The sequence below is a fragment of the Nipponia nippon genome, unplaced genomic scaffold, assembly GCF_047370975.1.
Source record: "Nipponia nippon isolate SJK-2023a ecotype South Korea unplaced genomic scaffold, ASM4737097v1 scaffold_13, whole genome shotgun sequence".
NCBI lineage: Eukaryota > Metazoa > Chordata > Aves > Pelecaniformes > Threskiornithidae > Nipponia > Nipponia nippon.
Window position 1 is genome coordinate 16,844,630 of NW_028262324.1, and position 27,894 is coordinate 16,872,523.

Genomic DNA, 27,894 nt, shown 5'->3' on the forward strand with positions numbered 1-27,894 from the left:
AGACAAGTTAGCTAACATTAAAACCAGGTAACTTGCATGCCTTTTCCTGCAGATGCGGCCACTGCATCTGAGGTCGCCTAGCTTTGACAGCAACCATTTTTGGAATATTTTCTTCAAGTAATTTTTAAACTGTTGCTTCCTAATACAGAGAGTATTCACTAAGCCTACAATACCCTATTGTTTAGGAACTTGTGCATAATTACAGTAGGATCATCTTTTTTCAAGACTCTGCAGCGGAAAACTTCTCATTCCAATTAGGAGAAGTGATCGCTTAAGACAATGCTGAAAGCACGTGACCACACCAGTTTGAGAAACAAACTGTGTTGCATCAAACTGGAACTGCATCCTTTAGCTGCGCATCCCTGACACTTTCCCTCAGACCAGCAGCAGTGCACCTGCACCTTCGTTCTATTCCAAAGGTGTGTTCTGACATCGCAAAAAAACCAAAACCAAACTTGTATTGGTCCAAGCACAACTGTGTCAGATCTCCATCGTTACAAGATTTAGAGTTTTGTAACTGGTTGACAACAATGAAAGCTATCCCTGTTAAAGCAAACTTTGTATTGTCCTGATTTTGCAAAGCCACTGCTATCCTCACTTAGCTCAACTGGCTCTTTGGAAGCACGCTGCAATCTGCGATTGAAGTGGCTCCACCGCATCCCCTCGGCTTCATCTCCCGGCTGGTTTCAGTGCAGTGAGGAAAAACGTGTCAGTTTAGATGAACATTCTTAAAACGTACCCTAGCTTAAAAAGGATGTGGATGAGGACAGCCTTAAGAGGACCTCCCCCGAGGCACCGTATTTCCTCCCTGCTCAAAAAAAAAAAAAAAAAAAAAAAGGAGGAAGACAGACTCCCTGAACAGGAAGGAAAAAGTATTGCTTCTTAGCTTTAAAAAACACTGAAGTTTTAATGGAAGGTTTTTGAAACTGGAACACTAGTCCTGTAAACACCACCACTGATCTTTAAACTATATTTCAATAGCTTGAAAACTAATAAAAACACTGAAAAATTTTAAATAATTTTTTAAATCTGAAAAATAAAGAAGTCCATTACCTAATTTACTGCTACTTTGCAAACTGCTGATGATTTTCAACAGTGACAAACACAACGCTTAGCAGTAAAAGAAACCATAAGTTGCAAGGCATCTGGAGGTAAAAACAACAAAAAAAATTTCACTTACTGCCTGGACAACTGTTATTTGTTTTTATTTTTCAATGGTTACACTCTACCAAATGGATGGTATATTTTTTTTATCCTTTTCAAATAGGCAGTGGTTTAGTATCTGTTCGTTTTGTAGCCTTAAATGGTCAGAATGACCCTCTATTTCATTCCTACTATTTCCACGCCACTGACACGTCAGCCTCAAAATAAAGTATTCAGAACTGGTTTTCCTAACCAGCTCCATACAAATCTATCAAAGGTTGAGCTTTTTAGTCGCTCATGGAGAGAGATGTCCTACAAAAAAAAAAAAAAAAAAAATTAAGTTTTAACTGTGTTACAACTTTGGGTTTGAGAGACTACACACTGATCTTAGAAAGCATTTAAAATATGGTCTGTTCTTCTGGCAGTCCTTGAAGATTCTTACTGGTAGTGCTACTCCGACCTTGGCCTAGACTACCTGAAATCACTCAGAAGTGGCACAGTGTCTCAATACGAAAGAGGAATCCGTTCCATTTCACACGGTCTTCTCAACCCCAACCACATTTCTCCATTAAAAGCATTTCACTTGTTGGCAGCTCCACCTTGTGGCTCCACCACACAGGAGGTGGCTTTCAGAACAAGTCCCACTCTCAGCCCGCCCCACATACCAGCAGCGGCCCAGCACTGGGGTCTTGGGGTGAGTAGCTCCCAGGGTAATCATCATCTTCCTCCTCTTGTATTTGCTGAAAAGTCCGCTTTAAAGACTTCTTCTCCTCTGCAACTAAAGACACATGTAAGCAACTCATTTGGATGCCAGATCTGCCCACCTTAACTACCTCTACTTCAAAAAAACCGTACCAGATGCTCGGATGATTAAGCTCTCTAAAGAGAAGGATAACCACAGCTGGACTCCAAAGTTGGCATCATACTCCAAACACTCAAATGCAAAACAGCAATGCAACGTTGATTTTGTCCACGCACATCTCTCTGTACATGCAAGTACAAGGATACAGTCTTCATATCAGCAGCGTGCACTGTATACACATTTGTGCCTCCTACACTGAAAGTAGGAAAGGCAAGTAAATGTCCTGTCTGTCAGTAAATGGCAGGTCTTCAACCCTGCTCAGATTCTCTGGTTAATACCATGCATGCAGGTAAGGACTTCTACCCGTAGAAATGAAGCACTGATGCTAAGATACATATGGACAGAAGAATTCCAAGTTATCTTTTTGCACCAAGTATATGCTCACTGTGGCCCCACAATCAACTAAATGACTGCTCGTTATTCAACCTTCCACTCTTCCATCAAAATAAAGGCTTCAGGACAGCTCTGGGGAACTAAATTTCTAAGATGTGACAGCAACAACAGCAATGGGCAGAGCACGAACCGATCTCCAAGCAGGTAATCGGTAACACTTCAGAAATAAGGATTTCATAAAGCAAGACAGTGTTGGTCAAACGAACCTTAGCGTAGCATATCTTGGCTTGAAAGGGAAGAGACAGTTTATTTAATGAGTCAGAAGTCTTAATGTAGCCTTTGATCCAGATACAGAGCCTTCAGAAGAAGACAGATCGTTCTTCAGACTTGCTGCCAAAATTCGCAAGAGCCAGGGTAATTTGTAAGAAAGCTTTGGACAGAGTCATGAGAACATCTCTTCAGTGGAATCAAGTCTTGCCGAGATAATCATGGAGTTCAAGGGAAACATTTCGTAAATACTTTGATTCACAGGAAAATCCAAGATCACTCTTGATTTAAAATGAAATCAGTCTGCCCAACTCTAATAAGGAAACAAACAGAAAGGTCTGTCCTTAAACGCAGAATTTTGCCTGCCTTGTCAGATGGGACATATGTCTGAAAAATCTTATTCTAATGGAGACAAAGTCAGAGGTGCTGTAATCCTGCTCATGCGGGGAAAAGCTGAACGACCCTCATGAGGTAGACACAAACGCATCACTGTTAGAGAACAGATTTACTCAATGGAAGGCAAAGAAGCACGGAAAACAGTTACCCTAAACCAAATGAATTTTTGATGCGTGCTAGAGTAAAGCTATCTAGGCTAGAAAAAGGTACAGCCTAAGCACGGTATGCGTACAACTGCTGTAAGAGTGCTTGATAATCTGAGTGACAAGCAAGATGCCAGATCAACAAGAAAAACGGCTGCTGTGCAGTGAGCTCCGCAAGAGCGGAGTTCAACGGGAGATGTGCAGGTGACAAAATGGCCAGAGAGAGCATTTAAAGTTACACAGCCCAATACAATGTGCCATCGATATTTATCACTTGTCTGTGATATCATAAGGTAATTAACCAACCAAGGATAAACACAAGGTAATCAATAGAAGGGTGCATGACCGTGGTGCACACAGAAGTAAAAACAAAAACAAGAACTGGAATTCAAACTGCTGAAGAGCCATTCCTGCTGTGCTGCCAACTGCTCTACCACAAGACACAGTATTATGCTTGCTTACTACTCTAACACAGAGGATTCAGAGCTCATTGAATTTTCCGTCTGAACAAGACCAAGTGAGTTTGATTGGAAACAGTCCGAAGAAGGTAGGAGCACGAACACGTGCAGCCCTAAGCAGCAGTCACTAGCCGGCGTACCTGAAGGGAAGCCGCTCCTGAGCACAGGAACGGCAGCCGAGGGGACAAAGTGGCCAGCAGACAAAGGAGCACAGCAAAGCAGCCAGCTTTGAAGTAGCGTTTTGGGCATGGGTAGCATGACACAGATGTGGACTGCTGCACTTTTCTCCTTGGTAAACAGGGGCAGCAGAAGACCTCACTGAAGAATCCTAGAAACACCATCTCCATTTCATCAAAACAGGGAAAAAACCCTCACACTTCTTTTCAAACTCAAGAGCATATGGTGGAAAAGGACCCCTGAAAGAGAAGAGGAAGCCAGGCATAAATTATAACACACCCTGCCTGGGCAGCTTTCAAAATCTGCTGGCCAGAAGTAATTTAACCATTGCAGTCTACCCTTCTGAAAAAGCCCGTCAAATCCAACAAGAGAAGAGGAAAGCAAGCATTAAGAGCGTCTAAAACTGATCAGAATTCAACAATGCTATGTAACACACATCTTCCGAAACAATCAAGATATCCTGGTAGAACATGGGACAGCTTCTTCCAGGAAAATCAAGAGCCCATTCTTGACAAGAACATGAAGACGACAGAGAAGCCACTACTAGAGATGAAGTCAGCTTTCCCGCTTCACTGGAGTCTTCCTCACAGCTCAGAAACTGAACTACTCCCTAAAAGCCTTCAAAGAGCAAAGCACTTCATTCCTCCAAAATGACAGACAACTGCCATCATAACAGCTTTGCAGTGAAACTCCAGGTTGTTGTTATCGTGCTGTTGCAGTGTCCAGAGAGACTCGTAAAGGTATTTCTCCACCAACTTTTCAGTCTTCAAACCATCTCCGGTGGCTTGAGGAAGCTTACAGCGTCAAAGACCTTAGTGACGAAGTATGAGTTTTTCCCGTAAGCCGGCAACACAGGAGATCTTCCCATCTAGGGTGCTCACCTTTTTGTTCTCATCTCTTGATGACTGCTTTTAGAGGTAAATAGGCTTCTTTGATTTGACTCCAGGCTCACACGCACAGTAAAGAGAAACCAACTGTGGAATCTGTATACACACATTCAAAAGGATAACTAGGAGTTTAAAACTTTCTCTGTTAAAAACAGTGGGTTTATGTGTTGTTTTTTTTAATCTCAAGGCAATATAAAATTATCATCTTCTCTCATGAGGACTTTGTTACCTTCATCTCCTCATTCAAGAAGCAGCCACACCACACGGTAAGGAACTCCCCATGTAGATAATGCCTTTCACTGGAAGGAACTACGCCAAGGGTTCAGATTTAAAAAAAACCAAGCCAAGTAGTCCTTAATTCACATGAGGATTTATCAGTCTCAGCACAGCTACATCAGGTGCCTTTTCTGACAGTTAAGCATACAGCTACATGACAAGCTGCACGAGCAGAAACTTCTGTCTATGGGGAAACACGCAAGGAAAACCCATTTAACAGCTACTGTAGATCTAGAATAAACAGGCAAACCTGTAAAACAGGGATTTCTACTTCTGAAGTTCTATAGGTTACTTGAAAGGTAAACCAGCTGAACTTAAGTGGTGTCCTGGTTTTGGCTGGGATAGTTATTTTTCTTCCTAGTAGCTGGCATAGTGCTGTGGTTTGGATTTAGCATGAGAACAATGCTGATAATACACTGATGTTTTGGCTGTTGCTGAGCAGTGTTTATACTGGTCAAGGGCTTTTCAGCTTCCCATGCTCCGCCGGGAGCACAGCCAGGACGGCTGACCCTGACTGGCCAAAGAGCCATTCCATACCATATGATGTCACGCTCAGTATATAAGCTGAGGGAAGGAGGAGGAAAGGGGGGACGTTCGGCGTGACGGCGTTTGTCTTCCCAAGTAACCGTTACGTGTGATGGAGCCCTGCTTTCCTGAGGATGGCTGAACACCCGCCTGCCGATGGGAAGCAGCGAACAAATTCCTTGCTTCGCTTGGCTTGTGCGCACAGCTTTTGCTTTCCCTATTAAACTGTCTTTATCTCAACCCACCAGTCTTCTCACTTTTACTCTTCCGATCCTCTCCCCCATACCACCGGGGGGAGCGAGCGAGCGGCTGGGTGGGGATCAGCTGCTGGCTGGGGTTAAACCACGACAAGTGGTTTTTTACAGGTTGGCAGGGCTATCATTCTCAATCAGCATAACAACAAATAAGTCTCCCAAAACTATAACTAAAACTAAACTTCTGTGGACTTTAGGTTCCAAGCACCAGCAGCTTAGCAACTTGTGCAAGATCCAAGTAAACCCATACGAAAGACACTTTTGGAAAGTGATTTAGGACAAAACATTGAAAACAACAACAAAAAAATAGACAGCTTTCCTAAAGAAAACAGAAGACCACCACAGAACACCAGAAGACACAGAAGAACCAAATAAGAGAAACCTCATGGCCCAGTGTACCCTCCAACTGTTTCAACCCTGTGGTTCTGTGGGGGTAGGTTACTCGTGATTGTTTAAGTTCTCATTACAACATGCATTTGTTGGTAGCCTCTCCTAGGTCAAGCATAACTGGCGTTGATCTGCCCCAAAATTACACCTAGTCCTGTCCCCAGGTGCCTTTATTTCAGTTATTCTTGGAAGCATCCCTGCCTGCTCTCCTCTCTGATGTTTTTCTCCGTATTTTAATATGGCTCTGAGTTCCTGCGCCAGAATTTGCGCTATGAACACAATCAGAGCAAATGGGTAGCAGCTCAGGGTTGTGTGATGCTGCGACACTCCTACATCAGAGCGCATTCAAGGACTTCCTTCAACTGCTTATTACAAAGACAATGAAAAGAAAACATGTCAGCTATATAGGTTATATTACCTAAAGGATTTTACATCAAACCTCTACAGACCTAGTTTTCCCAGGCTTTAAGATAAATGGGTGGTTCTTCCCTACTGCTTGTAAAAAGAAACATTCTAATAAAAATAAGATTAACAAGAAAGCAAATGCAAGCTTAACAAATACATTTAGAGTTAAAACAATATCAGTAAGATATCAATATTCAAAAGCTCGTTTCCATGGATATGCATATTTCCTTAAGGAACCTGAAAGACTAAGAGATGGTAGTAAGCTGCACCACTGAGAAGTCAAAACCAGGGAATATAATGCTTAGAAAGGGCGAGTACTCTTTCCCCTCCACCTCTCGGAAGGGAAAGCTTCGTTATTTGTGCAATCACTTCTGTTCCATGGCAGGAACTTGGCACACGCTGCCAAGTGAACTGCTGTACATTTACCCAAGGGCTAAGGAAACACCATCGAAACACGCACCGATAAGCTTTACAGCGGCCTTTCCTCACTGATACAGGCCTCTGCTTTATTTTGGCAAGTTTCACACCTCAGCGTAACGGGTGCTCTGCAACCCCCGCAGAGCCATCCTGTTCAGAAAGCAGCACCCACCGGCCCAGGAATTTAAGACGCTGCAGCATGAAAAAGCCGCAGAGAACTACCTGCATAGACCTGTCGCCATACCTTGGGCTGAAGAAAATAATACTCATTATCACAGCACCAGATACCCTTAAGGGGCTTCAAAATTTTGTTTTAACGGCACAACCTTGTACCAATCTAAAGACACTAATTCCACCTTTTTCTTGGCTGTGTCTACCTTGGGTGCCACAAAACCAGGAAGCCGGAATGGTTTTGGCGGAGCAGTGTGCTATGGTTTTCCACTTTTATGATAAACATTATATCTGTCAAACACGATACGTTATTGTGCATCTCGCTTACGTTCACCTGTTTGACAACAGAACGGAGTAACTACAACAAAGCCTCCTGCAACATAGTCACCCACCAGAAAATGGACAAACACCAATTTATCTTAGAAATCCATAAAAATCCCATTGAAACTAGCTCTTACCATTAAGAAACTCATCTGGAAACAAGCCAGTCAAAACAAAGAGGAAAAACTCAAGAGAACTCTGCTGAGTTTTTCAAATTTCTTTTTCCTCTTAGTTTAAAAATATCAATTTTTTTTTTTTTTTTACAATGAATTGACAAGAAGGCAGCAATATTCACACTCATGAAAAGGCCTGAACCGTTCTCTCAAATAAAAGATCCTCCATTAATATCTCCAATTACCCAGGCAAAAGCAAAGCTTCTCACCCAGTGAAGATGCACAGACAGCAGTTCTTAAAACATTTGTACGTCTTCATTCTGTTTCCCATAAACAAAGGTCTGTTACACTTCAGAAGGGTCTGATTTTGCACAAACATCTTTAAGTTGGTAAGATCACAGTAGCAGGACGGATTGACGCCACCCGCCGAAGGGAGGACGACACTGAGCAACAGTTGGGTGCCGCTCACCAGGAAATGGCAGTTGCGTTTCTTGGACACACAGTATCGTTTTGTTTAGATTAAAAAATAAGCGTTTCAAAAGTGCTCATCCAGGTACCTTCAATTAACAGTTTCAAACCCTCAGTTAATCAGTTCAACAACAATTCAGGCCTGTAAGTCCTGTCCTTTCACGACAAACAGGTGCCTCACGCATTGCACCCAGACAACAGAAACACCCCGATGTGAGCCGTTTCAGGCAGAGACCGTGCACCTCCCACCCTTCCCCTCTCCCAGCGCCCAGAGCAGAGACTCCCTGTCCTGGCACAAAGGGACAACCCCTTCGGTCAGGTCAGTCGGTCTCCCAGCATTTGGGGAAAAAATGGCAATGCCTTCTGAATGTCACACTTAAATCATGGTAAGTTGGAAGGCCTCTGCTGTAAGCTGCCAAAGCACCAGTAATTTCACCTGAAGCAGCATGTTAAACCACACAAAACTACAGCCATAGATGTATGTCTTCACATGCATGTCTCATTAATGTTCACATCTTCCTATTAATGCTGTATTAATTAACAACTCCAGTAGACATCTCTTGCCTGTTTTCCCTACCTAAGAACGGCAGAAGAGCACTTTACTAATGACTAGGGCAACTCTCTCACAAAGTATCGCACCTCTGTGGGGAACAGAGCAAAATTTGGTCAAAGCAGCAATGTGATTTTAGCTAATTTGAAGGCACTGATGCTTCCTTTAGCTGCAAAGTGGACAAATATTGCCCTGACTGGAACACTCTGGATTTTTAATGACCCTCACCTTCCATAGGTTAGGCATCCTACTGCACCCCTCTTTTCATTACAGTACTACCAGTTAAATATTTTCAGATGCTATAGAAGAAGAGGCAGTATCTGCCAGAGCAGTATAAAAGCACAGTAAATGCAAAAGGCTTATACTCAGTTTCTCACATCTGTCTCATGCAATAATAAGGTTATAACCGTGATGTTCTAACGACATTAAATGATGCAAAGTTATTGTTTTCCCCAAATGACATCAGCTGGTATAAGAAAAAAAGAGACCAGCCAAGCTTCTGGGCATATATTCCAGCCTTCAATTATTAAATGTCATAATAAAATACAGTAACTATGCAAAATAAAAAAAAATAATAATATGAGAATAAAAGCACTAACAGTATTGAATAAACCATTATAATAACCCAGCTGACCACTCTCAGAGATGTGGAGTGGGACAATTTTAACTCTCAAGGCGGACGCAACAGTTCCCTGCACCCTGCTTGCTTGTCTTCGCATCAAAAGGCGGCCCTGCCGTATTCTGTCTGCGCGAGCAGAAGCAGAAATCACCTTAAGTTTAGCTTACTGCCAGCCACAAGTCACAAGGCAACACACTTTCAAACTGGAACTGCGAGTTTAACGACAACCAGACTTCTCTCAAGGCAATCCCGAAGAATCTCCGTGACCAGCTGTGCCAACAACCCCGCTACAGGAGCCCAGAGCTCAACTCCCCACAGTACTTTCAGTGAAACACATACCAATTTAAAAAAACAAAGTAAAGCACACAACGAAAGCAATATGCGTTTACCTTTAGTTTGGGGGCTGTTGGAGTCTTCCATAGAAAGTTTCAGTTGCTGTATGAACTCACTGCCATACACACTCCTTTCTTGCCAGATGTTAAGCAATCGTTCCAAGGGCTTTTTGCAGCCCTCATCTGCTTCTCTGTTCAAAGATTAGAAAATAATTATAGTTGAGCTGAAAAACACTCCTTACGTTTTAAGAGAGCATCTTCCTAACTAGCAGCTGCATCCATTGTAATATTTGCGTGTTTGGAGAGAATCTGTTGCGTGTTGTCTGAGACAAACTGTGCAAAACACATTTGTGGCCAATTTTCCCCTTTTATTGGAACCAAAGATTGCCCGAGAGTGCCCCACATTCCCACCCCAAAGTAAAAGCAGGAAAAGTTTTGAAGGAAGAAACTTGCTATCATTCAGAATTTGTAAGAGGAGTTATAAAATACCCCCAAGTTGACATGTTTACAATTCAGAGTATTAACTTTAAACAGTTGTTTCAGTCAATAACATCCCAATTAAAAAGCAGATTGTTTGGATCATTAGGCACGTAAATGTACTCGTACAGCGCACTGAAAGCTAGACAGCCATCCAGAACAGCATACCGCTAAACGCACAGAACATTAAAGTTGTTTAGTTGAGATAATAGGAATTATTATGCTGTTTAGAGAAAATCTCAACTAAATGATAGTCCATTTTTGATAGGATGGTAGCTGCATCACTTCTTCCCATTTATGTATAAAATTCTTTCTTCCCCTAGCAAGAAGTCTAACGATCAGATAACCGTTAAAACGAGCAATGCAAAAAGAAACCATGCTCAAACCAGAAGACTGACGAGAATCCACTGACCCAAAATATCAGCTCTTTTAAAGTCTTCTAACAACGGGGGAGAGCCATTCATTTTGTGGCTTCAATACACACATGCAACTATTCCATTTCACTACCCATGAACAGATCTGCAAGGTCTTTTGGTAACAATCAAAATAAAGTACATAGCAGTTGCATGCAGAGAACAAATGTGTAAAGCTGTGAGGGGCTGATGCACGTACAAACAGGTTTCCCCAAAAAGAAACATTAATACTGAACAATTCCTAGCCGCAAAGTAGTCAGAATCCAATCTCTGCGAGAGAGAGGGTACAGGCATCCCTGAGGCTTTAAAAAAAAACAAACCAAAAAACCAACCACACAACCAAAACCCAACAAAATCCAACTGAATTCAACTTTGTATAACAAGAACGCAAATCTCTAGACAGAAAAGTTGAAGAAATACGTAACACAGCAACATACCTGGCAACATGAGAAAAAGCATCCACAAGAACAGATTCAAATTCCCTAGTAAATTCAGGACCTTTCCTCTTACTGTTCTGGATGACATCGTTTGCTAAATATAGGAAAGTAAGTTTCCTACTGGATTTTGCTGGGAAAGGGAAAAAAAGAAAAAGAGGAGAAAGAGAGAGAGAGAGTTTGCATTTATTTCTCACTTCTTTCACCTGGAATCATTAACATGATTTTCAAAGCTGCTTATAGCTTTCTGGCCTAAAAACAAACTTCAAAATATTTTCATGTTACCAAGGCAAATCAGATGCCTTTGAGTCAAGCAGTTCTCGAACTCCTTACTTCTGCCTGGCTTTTCCCTAAGTGATTTATAAAACAAACACGAGCTTAATACTTTTTGTGCACAGTGACACATCAACTCTGAGGAAAGCTGCGTAAGAAATAAACTTGAAGCACATGATTAAAACGAGCTGTTCTAATGTACCAGCAAATTAGTGTAACAACAGACTTATTTTTCATTAATTAAATTCAGGAAAAAAAATTGGTACAGAATCACTTACTTCAGAACAGAGTAAAACTGCAGGAGAAAGCTATTGTGGAGACTCAAATATTTTTCCAGACAACTCTGTACCAAAGCAACATTAAATTTTTTCCATATACCATAACTTTTCCCATCTTGACACCATCAGTTTCTGTTTTACTATGGCCAGAATTGGTGGGAGATGCTGTTCTCCAGAGCGCACTGGCCACGAATACGCACGCGCAAGACGGAAAACAAAATAACTTATTTCCACAGCGGGCCAAACTCAGATCTTTCAAAAATTCATGCTTAATGTGCTATAAATGGCAACAACTAGCGGTGACAGGGAAGGCTCCAGCCCGCTGCGAGGGCTAACACCGCTGGCTGCCCAGGTGAGGGAGGTGACCCTGGCTGCTCTCACGGCTGCTCCGGGGACGGGGCATCGCCGCTGACACTGCCAGGCTCCCTGACTTCGTTATGAAGCAACTTGAGAAGTTACCAGAAGTTAACTTAAGTTAAATTAATCTGCAAGGAAAAAAAGCGGAAAGTATTTCTGGATGATACTACCAAAGGGCTTTTACGGATCGCTACGACCGTTTTTACTTTGCTTATCTCCCCATCCCTTAGCGCAATTCTATAATGGATAAGCGGTATGAATCCAAACCCAAGGTTTAGAAGCAAAAGCTAAACAGCCCACAACCCGCTTCACGGCTGACCTGGGCGCGCCCGGGGCGCAACGCTCGGCAGGCGGCTGCCCCGCACAGCACCGGGGCTCGGCAGCCCCCCCGGCCCCCGCCTCGCCGTTTCACCCCACGTCCCTGCCCTCCGTCTCCCCGGCGGCGCCCGCAGCGGCACGCTCGGAGCCGAACGCAGGCTCACGGCCGCGGGGGACGGCGCCCAACGCCCGCCGCCGCCCCAGCCCGCGCCCCGCCGCGCTCGGAGGCCGCCGTCAGGAAGAGGCGGCTCCGCGGCGGCCCGTACCTTTGCGGAGCTCCCGGTGCCAGACGGAGACGATGGGCCCTGCGTGCTTGCGGTGGTGGATGAGCCACAGCGAGAGCGTCTGCACGCTCTGCTGGGAGTTGCTCAGCTCCGACAGCTTCTTCTCCAGCGCCGACTCCGAGAAGGAGGACATGGCGGCGGGCGGGCCCGCGCCGGGCCTGCTCCGCCCGCGGGGGAGGGCGCGACGCCGCCTCACCGACAGCAGCCCGCCGCCGCCGCCGCCACAAGATGGCCGCCCGACCTCTGACCCCGCCGCGGCGGGTCGAAGGGCGGCACGGTACGGATCGCCGGAGGGAGGGCGGCCCGGGCAGACGCATGCGCACTGCGCGTGCCCGGGACTTTTCTCGCAGCGCTCCCCCCCCCCCGCCGCGCTCCCGCGGACTCTTTTTGTCGCGCCGACAGCGCCGGTTACCTCAGCACCACTTCCGGCACGTGGCCGCCGCGCTACGGCAGCCGGTAGGCTGCGCCGGGAGCCCCCGGGGCCGCCCCGGGCCGCCGCCGCCCGGCGCCGCGCTACGACAGCCCCCGGCGCCCCTCGGCTGCTGCCGCCCCAGCATGGCCGTCTTCGACACCCCCCAGGAGGCCTTCGGCGCCCTGCGCCCCGCCTGCGTGCGGCTGACGAGGGCGCAGAGCGCGGAGAACGTGGCGCGGCTGCAGGCCCACCTGGGCGCCGTCAGCGCCGCGGCCCTGCAGGAGCTGCAGGAGTACGTCCTCTTCCCCCTGCGCCTCGCCCTGAAGGCGCCGGGGCCCAGGCAGGAGCGCCTGGTGCAGAGCGTGGTGCAGTGCATCGCCTCCGTCCTCGCGGCGACGCGGGTGAAGAAGCAGGAGCTCCTGCGGGAGCTGTTCTCTGAGCTCTGTACGTGCCTCGCTCCCACTTCTGGCTCAAGCAAACCAGCCCCGCTATCAGAGGAGTTAAAGCTGGCTGTAATCCAGGCACTCCACACCCTGCTGCATTCCGCTTATGGGGACGTTATCTTGTCTCTGTATCAACCTTCCACCCTTCCTCTCTTGGGATTCGCTGTATCTTTGCTTCTGGGCCTAGCAGAGCAAGAAAAAGCAAGGCAAATTAAGATCTCTGCTTTGAAGTGCTTACAGGTCCTAGTTCTGCAGTGTGACTGCCAGGAGCATCGGCACCTAGATGAAGACGAGGCACAGCAATGCGGGGATTTGTTTGCTTCTTTCCTGCCTGGGATTTCCATTTCGCTGTCTCGCGTTATTACTGGAGACATCAAACAAGGTCACAAACCCACCGTTTCTGCCATCAGACTCTTTTATCTGGTTGTCGGCTCGGTAATGGCTGATGCACAGCTAGCCAGAATCCCAAAGAATAAAGAAAAGCTGCCAGTGGAACAAAGCAGAATAGCAGAACTAATGGTCCATAGGGGACCTGACTGGAGTAAAAGTACTGCCGAAAAACTCTCTCTCCTCCTGCGTAAAGTGGTTGAGTTTTCTTCAGTTCACCCACACTGGAAAGTGCGGCTGGAGCTGGTAGAACTGGTCCGGCACCTACTGAGGAACTGCGGACAGTCGCTGGTGGACTCGTTCAGTCATCTGTTAAAGGCCTTAGTTGGGCTGGTGAACGATGAAAACAGCGAAGTCCAAAGCAGGTGTAACGAGGTCCTGCGCGGCATCGCAGAGCGGAGGATTGTAGCGCAGAACAGGGCTCTTGCTGATGTCCTCTCCGAGAACCTCCATTCCCTTGCCACAGCTCTTCCTCGCCTGATGAACTCTCAGGATGACACGGGCAAGGTTTCCACTTTGAGCTTGTTGCTCGGCTACCTGAAGCTGCTGGGCCCCAGGATCAACATTGTCCTCAACTCCGTGTCCCACCTCCACCGTCTGTCCAAAGCGCTGGTGCAAGTTCTGGAGCTGGACGTGACTGACGTGAAGATAGTGGAAGACAGACGCTGGGGCTGTGAGAGCGCGTGCAGACCGGCGGGCTCCCTGCAGCACGGTGTGCAGAAAGGCAGATGTCAAAAGAAATACTTCCGCTTCTTCACAGAGGAGAAGATTTTCCAGCTCCTTCAGCAAGTTTGTCGTGTTCTTGGCTACTACGGGAACCTCTATTTGCTTGTGGATCATTTCATGGGGCTGTATGGTGAATCTGGCATGTACCGAAAGCAGGCAGCGATGGTCCTCAACGAGCTGATTGCAGGAGCTGCTGGAATGGGGGTGGACGTCCTTCAGGAAAGGGAAATTTCGCCAAACGTGGATGATCTCAAAGGGTCCATAACGTCCATTCTTGATGAGTATACAGACCAGGCAAACTGGTATTTGATCACTAGCATTGATACAGAAGAAATCAACCACGAGCACTCTGTGCAACGTTCAGGACTCGCTGCCTGTCCAGGAGGTGCATACAGCAGCATTCTCCTTCCGTCTCCAGAGCCGCACGTAACGACCCGCACCATGAACAGCAACATCTGGCAGATCTGCATCCAGCTGGAAGGCGTCGGCTGCTTCGCTGCTGTCCTCGGGAAGGGGTTCCGGTTGCTTCTGCTGTCAGCTCTCTACCCTGTGTTGGAGAAGGCTGGCGACAAGACTCTGCTCATCAGTGAGACAGCACTGGGGACGCTGGTGGACATCTGCGAGGCCTGCAGTTACGACTCTGTGCAGTCTTTGATTAATGAGAATTCTGACTATCTGGTGAATGGGATTTCCCTGAATTTGCGCCAGCTGGCACATCAGCCACATGCTTCCCAGGTCCTGGACACCATGCTGAGGCATTCAGATGCCAGCTTGCTGCCACTGGTAGAAGACGTTATCCAAGATGTCTTGTCTACACTAGATCAGTCTTACAATAACCAGGCTTCCACTTTCCTCAGGGTCCTCCACTCAGTAATGGCAGCTTTAGGTATCTAAATGACGTTTACTTTGCGTAATTCCGTCTTACTGTAACTAAGGGTACTTGTCTGTGACCTCTCGACTTGCCATGGGCGAGTTCAGGTAGCTGAGGTACTGCAGCGTGATGGCAACTTTGCTTTGCTTGGTGGGCCACCGCTCAAGCAAAGATGGCCAATAGCTTCCGCTCTCCACAACCAGTTTCTGTTTGTCTGGCCTGCAGACTTGCAGGAACGTGGCCTGTAGTGGTTGAGAAAGGGTGGATTTGCTACTCCTGTGTTCTGTAGAAGCACATGGAGTACATTCCTTTTTATATCGGGGGTTTTAACCTTCTCATACCATCAGGAAGGTCACGGTGATGTGACAGCAGGTGCCTGATTCAGTCCCTTGAGACGCAAGAGTCATGTTCATCTCTCCAGGAGTCTGTGGTACCTTGTGACTTGCAGGAGGGGATCGCGATTACTTAGTGACCTATCAGTTCCTTTTTTGCAGTCCAGTGGTTTGGGTCGTCCTGCGGTGAGGAACACCAGCGAAGGCAGGCTCCCGAGTGGCAGAGCAGGACTTCGTCCCAGGGGCAGCTCGTGGTGACGAGGCAAGAAGTGGAGCGATTCTTCCTTGACTACGTCAGACAGAAGCAGATCGCAGAGGGCAATCTTCCTGACACAGGCGACGAGGAGGCAGGTCAGTACTGTGTGTGACTGGAGAAGAGTATGTTCAGCTTAGAGAAAGACAGTGACCTCCAAGGTTCCCTGTTGTCAGACGGGGGACTCGGGACCAGGCTGAAAGCCTGGCACGCTCCTGACAGTCTCAGGTCTGCTCTGAGCTGACCTTAGCTCACGTAAGGTGCTGCGGGGCGTTCCTGCTTCGTTCTGTGCACGGGGCGGGAGGGGGGCAGTGAAATGTTGGCAGATCAAGGCTTGTCTAGCTCTAAGACACAAGCACGCTGTGTTTTTCCGTACCTCATAACCAGCCATTTGGGTTCAGGACCCAAAGTTTCCTCTTTCCAGGATCCTACTGCGTTTTCCTCACCCTCCCTTGGGAATCCCTGTACCGTTTTTTCCTGGCTAATGATGCCACCCCTCCCTTCTCACTTGGCCTTGGCAGGGCATGCAGCCATTCACATCGGAACTTTTTAGTCTTTACTGGGCTATGCTGCAATCCTGACCTTTAAATACTTCATCTTTAAATACCCAGGCTTTTCATTTTTAATAAAAATCAATGGGAAGTAAGTCCGTGGTGAGGAGAGACTGCAAACGTCAGACCAACTGCATTGTCCAGTAAAGAAAGCAAACCTTCCCTAGCCCCACACTTAACTGAATCCGACGCTTAACTCGCACAACTCGAGCGTAGACTTGACTATATCTAAATAAGTTAAAAAATGCCAAAGGCCTCACTTGGGAATTTGCAGAGTAGTTGTGGGTGGGTATTGTGATCGCCCAGGACTTCCAAGTCATTTTCATGGCTTCAGTAACGGTTTTGTCTTCCAGATGAGGTTCCCCCCCTTGCTAAGCTGGAGCCAAACAACTCTGACACAGAAGGAGAAACTCTCCTGCCGAGCCATGCTCAACTGGCCAAAGATGTGATGGAGAGGTGCATCCACTTGCTGTCTGACGGGAACCTGCGAGTGCGGCTGAAGGTTAGTGAGTGCCGGCGTTGAGGGGACGGGCGGTGCCCGTGAAGGGGGCTGGTAGCTCATCAGCACGTGCACGGTAGCGAGGTTAGTGCTGCTGTACGCTTATTCAGGACAGGCCCTCCAAGTCTGGCAAGGGAAAGGGAGACGGTTTCTGGGAGCAGTCTCTTTTAGGAACGGCAGCCAGGCTGAACAGAATCTTAAGGGTGGCTTAATACCAGGCACCGTCCCTTGATGCTCATGCTACTCAAGCCTTGTGCCTCGGCCTTTGGTGCAGGAGGCAGGAGCATCCTTCTCCCATCTAGGCCTCCCATCCCCCTTCCTCAGACTGTAGTGCACAGACTGAGGAACGTTTCTGAAGTTGCTGGGGCGATGATAAGCAGGGCTAAAAGACTGGGTTTTTTAATTATAAAAATCCTTTGAAGGTGGCCTCCTTTTAAACTGCAAAGCGAGACAGAAAATGCAGCAGTGAGGCATAACCCAGATTCCTACCGCCGAGGCCCCAGCCCTACCAGGTGATCGGGCTGCCGTGCCACAGGAGCAGTAGGGTCCCAGCGCACAGCTCAGCCTGCAGGGCCAGGCCAGAAATCACACCCTGGTTCCAGCCCGGCTCTGTAGCCCAGCACAAGTTATGTCACTGTGCTACTTGTCCCTTTCCGAACAGGCCTGTGTTCTGCGCGCTGCCCTGTTATCCCAGTTCATGCTGAGGCAAAACCGTACCCTTTTGTATTAAAGCCCTTCTTGCTCCCGGCTCCCCGGTGTGACACTGGGGATCCACCTGAGTGCCTGGTGCTGCTGGCGCTGCAGCTCTCTGGAAGTCTGTTCCCTGTCCCTCCTGCCCAGGTCCTGGACGTGCTGGAGCTCTGTGTAATTGTGCTGCATCCTCACGGAAACCATCTGCTTCCCATGGCTCATCGTGTCTGGCCAGCTCTCGTCACCCGGCTGATTAGCGATGACCCTCTGGCAGTGCTCAGAGCCTTCAAGGTACAGCAGCGAATCCCTGCCAACAGCCTTCAAGCTGGTGCTTAGAAGGCAAGCGGCTCAGGCATTGCTGTGGCCTGCGAGAGAAGCGCTGAGCTTGTGGAGCGTGCAGTGGGCAGGCTGCTCCGCTCCCACTGCAGCCTGTCCACAGATGAAACCTCAACACTGTTCCTGGGGGAAACAGCAATATGAGTGGTTATTGCAGGGAAGAGGAAAACAATTCTTTTACAGCCTAAGCAGCCGTCAGAGGCACTGTATAGTGCAACTTGCCCTTGCTGGAGCCACAGTCTCAGCACCCCCCTTTGGAAGTCTTAGACTGAAGAGAAGGGATTGTTTTGCGATTGAGGCGTTGGCAGGGGAGGGGAGAGGTTAAGCAAAGGCTTAGCCTCATAACAAGACTCTGAAAGAGCTCCTGACCACATCAACTGACTGCATTCTCTTCCTGAGTCACAAGTTGGACAATAAAGCATGTTTCCAGAGGTTGCCAGTCCCAGGGTTTCACAGGGCTTCCTCTGCTGTGCAGAATGAGATTCATTTTAGAATCCTTCAGTGCAAATAAAAGAAGAGTTTTGATTCCCCAAATTCAAGAAGCCATACACTAGAATTTCAGAGTAGCCATGCCTCACGTGTGCCTGCCCCAAAAGAAGGGAGAGATCACGACACAAAACTAATTAACTCTAGAAGAGTTCAAGGGATCATTACAGTTAGCACTGAGTTTGGGTTTTGTTATAAGAAATCCCCTGTGAGTGTCTTCCTTCCTAAATCTCAAGCATAGGAAGCGTGGTATCAGCGTAAGCCAAACACCACATAACCAGCATCTCGGTCCTGCACACTAAGACCACGAGCTTAGTGAAGTTCCGAGAGAGAACCGTGTTCTGCCGCGTGGGTTGGCCCCATGGGTCCCCCCTTCATTTTTACGTGTATTTAAGGCCATTCTCTAGGCCAGTTTGGTTTTTATCCTGGGCCCACACCAGTAGTGCTGGGTGCCCTATGCTGTAGCCAATTGCCCTTTCTGTTCGCTGGCATGCTTGTAAAGATGGGCTGTTGCCACCACAAAGGTGATTTATATTTTAACGGCATTTTCTGTCAGAGGCTCCTCCAGCAATTCTGAATAAGACTTCACAAGCTACTCTTACCTCTGCTGCGCCGATGAGGGAAGGGCAGTCCCCGGAGGTTACCGTGTGAAACTGAAGAGCAGGGTGCGGGTCACTCAGCCTCTCCATCGAGCATTCGCCTTCTGCTCGTTATGGAAAGCTGCGGCAGGTGTGGTCACATTGCTCTCAACTGCAAAAAAGTGATCAAGGGAGAAAGAATGCCTTACTCCCCGAGGTGGCGTGGATTGCTGAGCTCCTCCGGACCAGTATGTGCCCTTATCCTTCAGTAACCCATGTTTCTCCACTAGGTGCTGTGTACCCTGGCTCAAAAGTGCGGGGACTTTCTGAGGCAGAGATTCTCCAAAGATGTCCTGCCTAAGCTGACCAGCTCCCTCCTCAGCCAGGCCCCAGCAAGCGCCAGAGCCGGGCCCGTGTACAACCACACGCTTGCCTTCAAGTTGCAGCTGGCTGTGTTGCAGGGACTGGGTTCTCTGTGCGAAAAGTTGGACATGGGTGAGTACCAGGGAAAGCACAGAGTGTGCGGGATCTCTGCTAGACTTACCTCTTCTCCTTGCATCCCAACAGACCAGGCCTGCACTTCTTACCCTCCTGCTGCCCCGTGGGGTTGATTTCCTGATCTTCTCCAGCCTCATCCCATTCAGGTCCTGCTGGGCCTTGATCTGTCCTTTCTGGGAGCTCTGCGTGGAGGGGCTGGTCGCTCTTTACTCCCCAGGAGACAAATGGGAGAGAAGATTCCCAGCACCTTGTAGAATCTGACTGCTCGTCTTGCTTGTGCATGAGAAGCTGGTACAAAGTGGAGTGCCTGGGCTGCTGCAGCTAGGCCTGTTGGGCTGTACTTTGTTCTTAATTAACTGAAGAACTAACTGGAGCCCAGATAAGACTTCTGGCTAACTTGACTGGCTCCGTTTTGGGGCATCTCTCTGGGTGACCCTTTAAATGCAGCACATCACATTCTTCTGCTGAATGAAACTCTCTGAAATTCTCCTAGGTTAAATTTCTGGAGTTGACTTTGATGAGGGAGAAGGTTTGCTGGCTAGTTGCTCTTTTCCTCTCTCAATGTCCTTGATTGCTTTCCTAGCTTTGCAGCAAGACGCTTAAGAGGCGAGGTCAGAAGAGCTCTGGGCCAGACAGTTCAAAGGCTCAGAAGCCTCTTGCTGCCAATTTAGAGCTGATTCTGTTAGGCAGCAGCTGCTGAGTAGGTTACCTCCTACCCTTCTTTTCTGTTCCATTTCTGCAGGTGAGAGTGACCTGAATAAAGTGGCAGATGCCTGCCTGATTTACCTCAGTGCCAAGCAACCCATGAAACTGCAAGAAGCTGCCCAGAGGTAATGTCTCTTAAATGGAGGTGTATCGGGCGTACAAATAACATGGGGCAGAGGGAGCACGGTAACCCCTTTCCCATTCCTTCCTCCGGCGTGTTTGAGTCCTGTACAACAGGGTCTTTCATGGAAGTTAACCCCTTTCTCTGGTGAAGTATCATTTACTACCCAGAATGAGCTGGAGAGGTTAGCTTGCCCACAAGTTACAGCTGACTTTCAGATTACCTTGCAGTGCATTTGGGGACAGAGGGGGAAGATGTGCTACTTGCGTTTTTCTAACCGCCTCCTATGCTAGAATGCTTAGGGCTCTTGGCCCACTGGTGGCATAAAACTGCAGAGGGGAAGACAGCTATGCAAGAGGATGTGCCAGACATTCCCGTGTATTTTATCACTTAATACCTTCTGCAGGCTGGGGGATTTACTTCTGTTTTCCTTCTGTTTTCCCTGGGCTCCTGTGATCATGTCAACCCAGGCTCTGCCAGGTGGACCAGAGTTTGTTTGGGAAGCTGTCAGGCTTGGCACCGGGCTCTGAGAAGGCTGGGAGAGGAGGTTAAAAGAGCACAAACAGTTTAGGTGAACACACATCAGCTCTATGAAGTGTTGACAGACATACTTTGCTGCTTGGCGTACAAAATCCTGCTCAGCATATTCCTGCTGTCAGGATAAGAAATCACTATTGTCATATGCTGTCACCTGGAAACAAGGCCAGAGATTTCAGCAGACAAAGCGAGTCCAGTTACAGAACACAGAAGGTGAATAAGCAAGCCACGCACCTCTGTCTCTGCTGAAGGACGGGGGTAAAAGCCCCCCTTTCTGTGTGGCCAACCCTCCCCTCCACCGAGGGGAGAGGCAGGCAGCGGTGAGCAGGTTCAGCAGGCGCTGGGGATTGCAGAGGGCAGGCTGCCGAAAAGGGAAGAGCTGCCAGTTCCCTTCCACCTGAGCGCCGGCCTCCCAGGGGTGCAGGGCGTGAAGGGCTTTTGTGTGGCTGGGCAGCAGTGCAGACAGAGAACGCTCTCAGAAGCTGTAGCCATACCTTTGTTTGTATTCCTGCGCTGGTGAGAGCGGGTTTATTTTTACCTTAGTGGCTTTTATTGCATCGCAGCAGGTTTCAGCAGCATTTGTTCTGCAGAGGCGTTCTTCGCTGTAGGCTTGCATACCCTTAATACAATAAAGCGTTCATCTGTGTAAGCAATGCTGGAATGGAAAGCAGAACACCAGGATTTATCTAGATATTTGGAATCTTAAGCTTTTATCATTAACAAAGCAGTCTGAAAAGCTGTGCAATTTCCCCCCACAGCAGGGGTGGGGGGAAATACTGAATTAGCCCTATGACGTCAGAGGGTCATTAGAAGCTATATTGTGAAGCAAGCTCACTGTTATCGGAGAAAAAGGGCAGCAAAGTTCAGGGCAAGTAACATTTTTCTCCTGTAAATCATTTTTATTCTATTTTAAGGGAAAAATGCCCCATATTATGCTGCTCCCCCCATGCCTTTGATGCACCCTACATTACATATTTCACTGAACAAAGCAAGCTCTTCCATGAACAGCTCGCTCACGTGTAGCTCTGTTGGCCAGACACATACATGCACTGAGGCACGGATCAGGTCTGGCCTGATATTAACCACACATATGGCAGTACTTGTAGTTCTCTTTTCTTTCTTTTTTTTTTTTTTTTTTTTTTTTTTTTTTTTTTAGTTTAGTCCTGTCTGATCCCTGGTCCTGGAGCCTGGATGGATCAGTTAAACATATCGCCATCACTTCTAAGTGTAGTACACATGATATGAGGTTTCAGCTTGGAAAAGTCAAACTTAGTTTGCACCATCACGATCAGCCCCGGCGCCAGGATAAGAATCACTTCTCAGCCATGCTTCAGCTTCCTTCCCCAGCTGCTCAGCCCCCAGATTCCTGTAAGCTCCGGTCCTTCTCCTTGCTCTCCGTGTGCCTGAAAGTAATCCTGTAAACTGACACAGGTTGTCACACGTAAGGCCCTTTCCATCTAGGCAAGGGCAATGTTATCAGCCTGCTACATGAAAAATTCTGCATTTTAAATTCTTCTAAAAACAGACAGACCAGAACTAATCTTAGCCACAGCATGAGTGCCAACATACGTCACATAACTCAGCTTTATCACTGCAGAAATCATACAAGGTAAAAAGATGTTTGGTATCAGCTTGCCATATTGATTTATACTAACTGGCCTTTGCTCAGCTTTCTGGATTCTTACTCAACTCATGAGCTGTGACCTGCCAAGAACAAGGTCAGGTCTTACAAAGTCAGTTGTAGCTCCAATAACTCCCTGCGCTGACTAAGTAAGGATTCTGTAGGCATGCAATGGGCTAAGCAGGAATTTTTGGCCAAGGTGCTAGAGCCACAAAAAAAAAAAAAAAAAAAAAAAAGTTTTGGCTGTCATCCAGGGATGTTATCATGCCCCAAGGAGGCTGCTTAATCCCATTTATAGGACCCTGTAGTTTTATTAGATGAACCAGTGGGAGTAAGTGAATTTTGCAACTGCAGCTTCAAAAAAAAAAAAAAAAAAAAGAACTCCAGAATGTCTGAGGAAGAGAAAAATGGGTCAATAGGTTTTATTATAAGATGACTGCTGGGAGTATTCCAGGAGAGGAATATTATCCAAAGCTTGAGGAAAAAAAAATACTGAAGAGGAGTTTGGGAGGGCTAGAAACACTAGGTACATCTTTGCTTTCATTGAAAATAAGCCAGCGCAACTGCGGGTAAGGTGACCAGAAACACCTGAGCAGCCCAGGGGTGGTGGTGTGGGGCCAGGCACTGGGAACAAGGCAGGGGGAAGAGGGTGTAAACCGAGAGTCACCATGTGTAAATCTGGGCATCTCATCAGTTCATTAAGTTGCATCATCCCTGACACGCTTTTCATTTGGGGGGGAAAAAAAGCTTTGAAGGAAAAGAGATTAAGAAATTGTCATTGGCTTATGCCAACACTTCCCAAACAGTTCTGCGTTTTTTCAGTTTGAAGTGACTGTTCTGAAATTTACACTTAATTCCTAATAAATGTTTACAGCCTGTGAAATTTACCATTTGACCTTTTGGTCAACAGTCTGGAGAGGAACGGGGCTTTTTGCCAGGATGCAGAAATAATTTCCCCCGTTCTTACTGAAGCCTGTGGCGAACTCTAGCTAGTTAAACATTCAGCAGAGATGCAAAAGCCAGAAAGGCTTCTCCTTTTGCCAGCCAGTTCACTGTGCCGTGGCTTTGCTTAGAGCTTCGGAAAAGACAAGGCAACAGAACAGCCAAACTCCAGTTTAGCACAACTGGAACAAATATGAGCTATTTTTGCACCTTTTTAGATATCAAAGTTGATTACGCAGCATACCTCTTTTGGTTTGATTGTGTGGTTTGTTGGATACTTATTGACAGCTGTCACTCGCAAGCTGGGCTGAAGTACGCTAAGACAGCCACCTGCACAAGGCAAAATTCAATAAAATGATATTTAAGTTAAAAAAAAAAAAAGGCAACAACGGAAAACAAACCTGGATTAACCCCCAGGATTCTTTGCCATGGAAACAGGTTGCTTAGAAACTACCCCAGAGTTAGCTTGAAAATGTAGAAGTCAAGTTGTTCTTTAAGCTGCACGGCACTCCAGGTTATCGGGAGATAATCACACGCCTCAGGCCATTGTGGGCACAAGAGGCAGTGGAGTTCCCCAGGGACCAGCTCATCTCCTGAGGGTTGCTCTCTCCAGAGCAGCTGATGGGGAACAGGTTGGAGAGCAGGATATCTTTGCTGTGAATATAAGAGGTAAAGTTGTGCATATGCTGAAGAAGCAGCAGCCAGCTGAGTAGCATTCCCTGTTCGCATGTTTACTTCCCAGTGATTCATCTTTCTTGCCCGGTCCTATCCACCCCAGCCATAAGGAGCGAGGATTATTTCTGTGCAACTGCCCATCAGCAGCAGCCCATCAGAAGCCAGGGGAAACCACTGGGACCTGCGGTTTGCTGGCTGGCAGACAGCTGCGTGCTCGCACTGTCACGGCCAAGCGAGCACCAGGAGAGCGCTGGCAGCCGGCAGGGCTGGGTGCGGGGATGTCGGCAGGCGCCAGCTCTTGACCCTGCCCCAGCGACCCTGCCCGTGCTTTGCTCCGTCTGGTACCCGGCGGGCTGGCAGCCGGCGGGGGCCAGCCCTCCCTTCTCCAGTCAGCAGAGCTGCGGTAACGGAGCCGGGGAGCGGAGAGCCCTGTCAGCTCACCTGCCTCTGGCCGTCCCCCAGGAAGGAGGCACGTTGCTGACGCGGTTGTTGCCAAGCACAGCTATCACTTTGGAGCACGTTCACGCTGGCTTCTGTGGAGCAGACAGATAGGCACTGCAGGCACCTTCAGGAGGGGACGCTGCCAACAGCTTGCAGTGGCAACGTCTTCCCTCATTGCTGTTCGGAGACCTGCACTGAGAGACAGGCAAGTGGTTAATGGCAGAGAGGCAAAAGCAAAGGCTTCGGCTGCACATGGAGTAACGAGTCATACAGCCACAAGATCATTGTGAAGAGATGAGGGAGCTTTCTAGTGCCTCCATCTCACTTCTGTGCTTTTTCAGGTTACCCATGGCACCGCACTCCCTTTCAGAGGAGAGTTTCCAAAAGGGATTTCTGCCTGCTCGGCATAGAAGGCAAGCTCACTTTAGGGATAAAAGTTCTTCGGGGAGAAGTTTTGACAGCAGTCAGGTCTAGATTTTGTGTGGCTTTTGTAGCAGGTGATCTGTGATTTTAGAGAGGGGAGTTCTGTCCTGTGCTTCTTGGGGGAACAGAGACAGACCTGCCCTCTGACTTCACATTACCTCTCCCAGCTGTGGTTCTTCTCATGGCCTGAAGATGCGTGCCTAGGCATTTACCGGGGTCTTGGAAAGCTTACCCGTAGGTTTGGCGAGTGCTGCGTACCCGTGGTGCTCATAGTCTCTGTGGGAGACCCAGCGCCAGGCAGGAGGAGGCCTTGCTGTCCCCCTGTCAGGGCAGCCTGCAAATTCTACTTTAATTTTGTACATGGCACAGCCAGAGAACTTAATACCACTTAAGCCCAATAAGCCGCCTGTGCGTGAACCCCTGACACAGACCTAGCCAAGCCCAAAGGTTACCCACAGTGAGAACTGGCAGGAAGAAAAGCCTAAGCGTAGGTCATGCAAATCAGCCATTTGCTCTTTTGCTCCTCGGAGCTTCCTGCTCTCCAGCAGGACCATCCAGCATCTTTGTTACAGCAGCTCGCAGCTGGAGCCACAAGCCTGAAGTGCATACTCGAGTCAAATCCCCCATCTTGCCTGGGGTATTGAAATTCAAAGTGCAAACCATCAACACAGCAGTAGAGCATTAGAGGAGGTTGTCATTCCTCTCTGCCTCTATTCTACTGTTAATGAGGGTTTGGGGTTGGTTGGTTGTTGTTTTTTTTTTTTTGTTTTTGTTTGGTTTTTTTTTTAAAAAAAGAAAATCCTGCTTTGGGAAAGGTGCTGTGCAGAAGGAAGAAAATTTAGAGGCAGCTAATAAGGACTTGGGATGATGGGAGACCTCACAGCAATAAAAAGCCCTCAGTACAACATTCAGCTCTGCTTGTGGCCCAGCCTGGACAGCTGTCCAGAAGCACCCACGGCTTTACCTCCGCTGAAAAGGGAGAGAAGTCCAGGTGGGCTGACCCCTCACTCCCCAGAAACCAGAGAGGGTGGTGAACAACTTACACAACGTCTTTTAAGAGCTCTGCAGGGGCGATTGTCCAAAACAGGCCAGGTGTAGGCAGGGCCTGCAATACTCTGCGGTCACCTCTCCAGCGCTTGGGACAGGCTGCTTTAGAAAGGCTTTTGCCAGCAGCAGCCCGTGACGCTGCCACCAAAGCCCGGGTCGGTGACTCACAAGCTGCTGGTCTGGTGTCAATAACTTACTGTGAGCACAATAACTATTTTTCTGCCACTTGCCGGTAGATGTGAAACCAGTGAGCTGTCTTCTCTTGGGCACTGGAGCCATTTGAGTGGCTCTCTAATGAGCCTCCAAGTCTGTTCAGCTGTCAGAGGCTGCAGACAGCATCAAGGCTTTCCGTAGCTCTCTGTTAATGACCCTGTTGGGTGCCAATCAAAAGGCCTTCTCCTTAACTCTCCTTTCTTCCCACTGTTTTCCAGTGTTTTCCTCCACTTAATGCACGTGGACCCGGACAGCACCTGGCTGCTCCTGAACGAGGTCTGCTGCCCTCAGCGGTACGAGCCCCCCCACATCAGCCTGCGGCCCGTGAAGCTCAGTGGGATGGGGAGGCAGCGGAACGAGTTCACCGACAACGTGCTGCTCCTGCTGGAGAGGCTGCAGCAGCGGGAGAGCCCAGCGCCCCGGGCTGGCACTCAAGGGGCATCTCCTCCTTGACAGACCTGTGCAGCGGCTGGGAGGGAAAGGGGAACCACCAGGGCAGAGCTCACCTGGGAAAATCCCGTCACTGAGGCCCCGACTCGTGCTGGGGGCAAAGGAAGGATTGCCCAGGCCGGGGCACCCTGCCCACGGGCAGAAGTTTGGGGTTTTTAAACAGTGTTCGAGGCCGAGGCGGGCACATTGCCCCGCTTCCTCCTGACTGGTACTTCTCTGCACATGGTGCTGGGGTCATAACACACCTATTGCAAGTTCTTCGGTACAGAGATTAATTTTCCAGGAATGACTTCCCAACATTCAATCCTTGGGTGGTGCCTGTCAGCCCCCCCACCCCTCTGACCTCCTCACAACCGATACTCCCTCCCGTTCCCAGCCCGACAGTGATCGCCAGCTCAAAACAAAAGCTTTTTCTGGCCTTAACCCTTCCCAGGGAGAGAATCCTGTTTGGGGTGCATTAAAAACCTTTTCTTTTTTAAAACCAGTTAATATCAGAAAAAGTTAAAACGCATTTCCAATAAATTCCTCACCAGTATTGCTGGCAAGAACACCATGTCCTCTCGGAAACATCCAGGCTGTTCCTCAGAGTTTGCTAAGACTGGCTGCGGAGACCAGCCAAAGGCCTCGTGCTCCCCGATTCTCACCACCGAGTGCGAGGGATTCTTTGGAAAAATGGCCAGCCCCGATGTACCGCTTGCAAGTGATTTAAGACGACTCCTCCTTCCCAGATTGCCTGCCATTCCCGCAGGCCGTTCCTTAGACTGCTCAGACTTGTAACACCCAGCCCGAGGAGAAGCAGGTGAAGTATCTACCTGTGCGCCAGTACGGCCTCCCAGGTGGGTGCGGACGCGGTCAGACGATGGTGCGAGTGCGGTGGTACCACGGCAGTGCCACGGTTTGCCTGAGCAGGTATAGCACAGCGCAGTCAGCAGAGAGGACGACGAGGCTTGGGGGTCTGCTCGCTGCCGCTGGGCCTCCCCTCCGGAGCACGGCACAGCCTTACCGCCCGCCTGGGAGCTGCTGCAGCGTACCCCCGCTCCCGGGTCCCCCCAGCCGCGTCCGCAGGGCCTGCTTTACTCGGCTGCTCCCAGACCACGGCGTCTCCTGGATTCGTCCGCTTCTGGCAGCAGGCTGCCTTCCGACAGACGCTTGCGAAAGCTTTGTGCTAGTAAAGCAAAGGTACCGATCTGGAGTGGAAATCGGGAAGCAAGCTCCAAAATGCAACAACCAAAGCAATAAAGGGATTGGTACATGGAACGGGGTCTGTGCCTTGCTGTCGGGGATCCCGGGTGAGCGTCCCAAATGTGTCTCAGCTGTTG

General features: G+C 48.5%; 2 protein-coding genes and 1 long non-coding RNA gene across 10 annotated transcripts in view; 1 reads left to right on the forward strand and 2 right to left on the reverse strand.

The window, feature by feature from the left end:
* The window catches only part of RPRD1B (regulation of nuclear pre-mRNA domain containing 1B), a 28,650-nt gene extending 16,044 nt beyond the window's left edge, over positions 1–12,606 (reverse strand). The window contains exons 1-5 of one of the 2 annotated variants that reach the window (XM_087750022.1): positions 12,321–12,606; positions 10,832–10,961; positions 9,562–9,695; positions 1,999–2,127; positions 1,809–1,921 (exon numbers count right to left, since the gene is read on the reverse strand). In XM_087750022.1, the coding sequence (XP_087606148.1) occupies positions 1,809–1,921; positions 1,999–2,127; positions 9,562–9,695; positions 10,832–10,961; positions 12,321–12,471 (657 nt within the window). In that variant the 5' untranslated portion in view covers positions 12,472–12,606. The remainder of the gene's footprint in view (positions 1–1,808; positions 1,922–1,998; positions 2,128–9,561; positions 9,696–10,831; positions 10,962–12,320) is intronic. The other variant, XM_087750023.1, reaches the window with a different exon arrangement.
* On the forward strand, positions 12,567–27,832 carry TTI1 (TELO2 interacting protein 1). 2 transcript variants are annotated; one of them, XM_087750019.1, is made up of 8 exons: positions 12,567–15,192; positions 15,672–15,860; positions 16,667–16,815; positions 17,653–17,793; positions 19,193–19,397; positions 20,143–20,230; positions 21,920–22,131; positions 26,344–26,504. In XM_087750019.1, the coding sequence occupies exons 1-8, from the start codon at positions 12,567–12,569 to the stop codon at positions 26,358–26,360; spliced, it is 3,627 nt and encodes a 1,208-aa protein (XP_087606145.1). In that variant the 3' UTR covers positions 26,361–26,504. The 2 variants fall into 2 exon arrangements, with proteins under 2 accessions (XP_087606145.1, XP_009469706.2); XM_009471431.2 differs by lacking the exon at positions 21,920–22,131 and having other exon boundaries at positions 26,344–27,832.
* On the reverse strand, positions 17,745–26,334 carry LOC148056583 (uncharacterized). Of its 6 annotated transcripts, XR_015703008.1 has the most exons (6): positions 24,443–26,334; positions 23,571–23,656; positions 22,044–22,185; positions 20,624–21,418; positions 18,927–19,074; positions 17,801–17,961 (listed from the first exon to the last, which is right to left on the reverse strand). It is a non-coding gene; the product is annotated as an uncharacterized LOC148056583 (long non-coding RNA). The 6 variants fall into 6 exon arrangements; XR_015703007.1 differs by having other exon boundaries at positions 23,571–26,334; XR_015703010.1 differs by having other exon boundaries at positions 20,624–21,209; positions 21,302–21,418; positions 22,044–26,334.
* Positions 27,833–27,894: the final 62 nt, after the last annotated feature.

Coding starts and splice junctions, on each gene's coding strand:
- TTI1 (XM_009471431.2), top strand. CDS start 12,567: ATGGCCGCCCGACCTCTGACCCCGCCGCGGCGGGTCGAAGGGCGGCAC. Junction 15,193..15,671: donor CTCAGTAATGGCAGCTTTAG/GTATCTAAATGA, acceptor CCTTTTTTGCAG/TCCAGTGGTTTGGGTCGTCC. Junction 16,816..17,652: donor ACCTGCGAGTGCGGCTGAAG/GTTAGTGAGTGC, acceptor CCTCCTGCCCAG/GTCCTGGACGTGCTGGAGCT.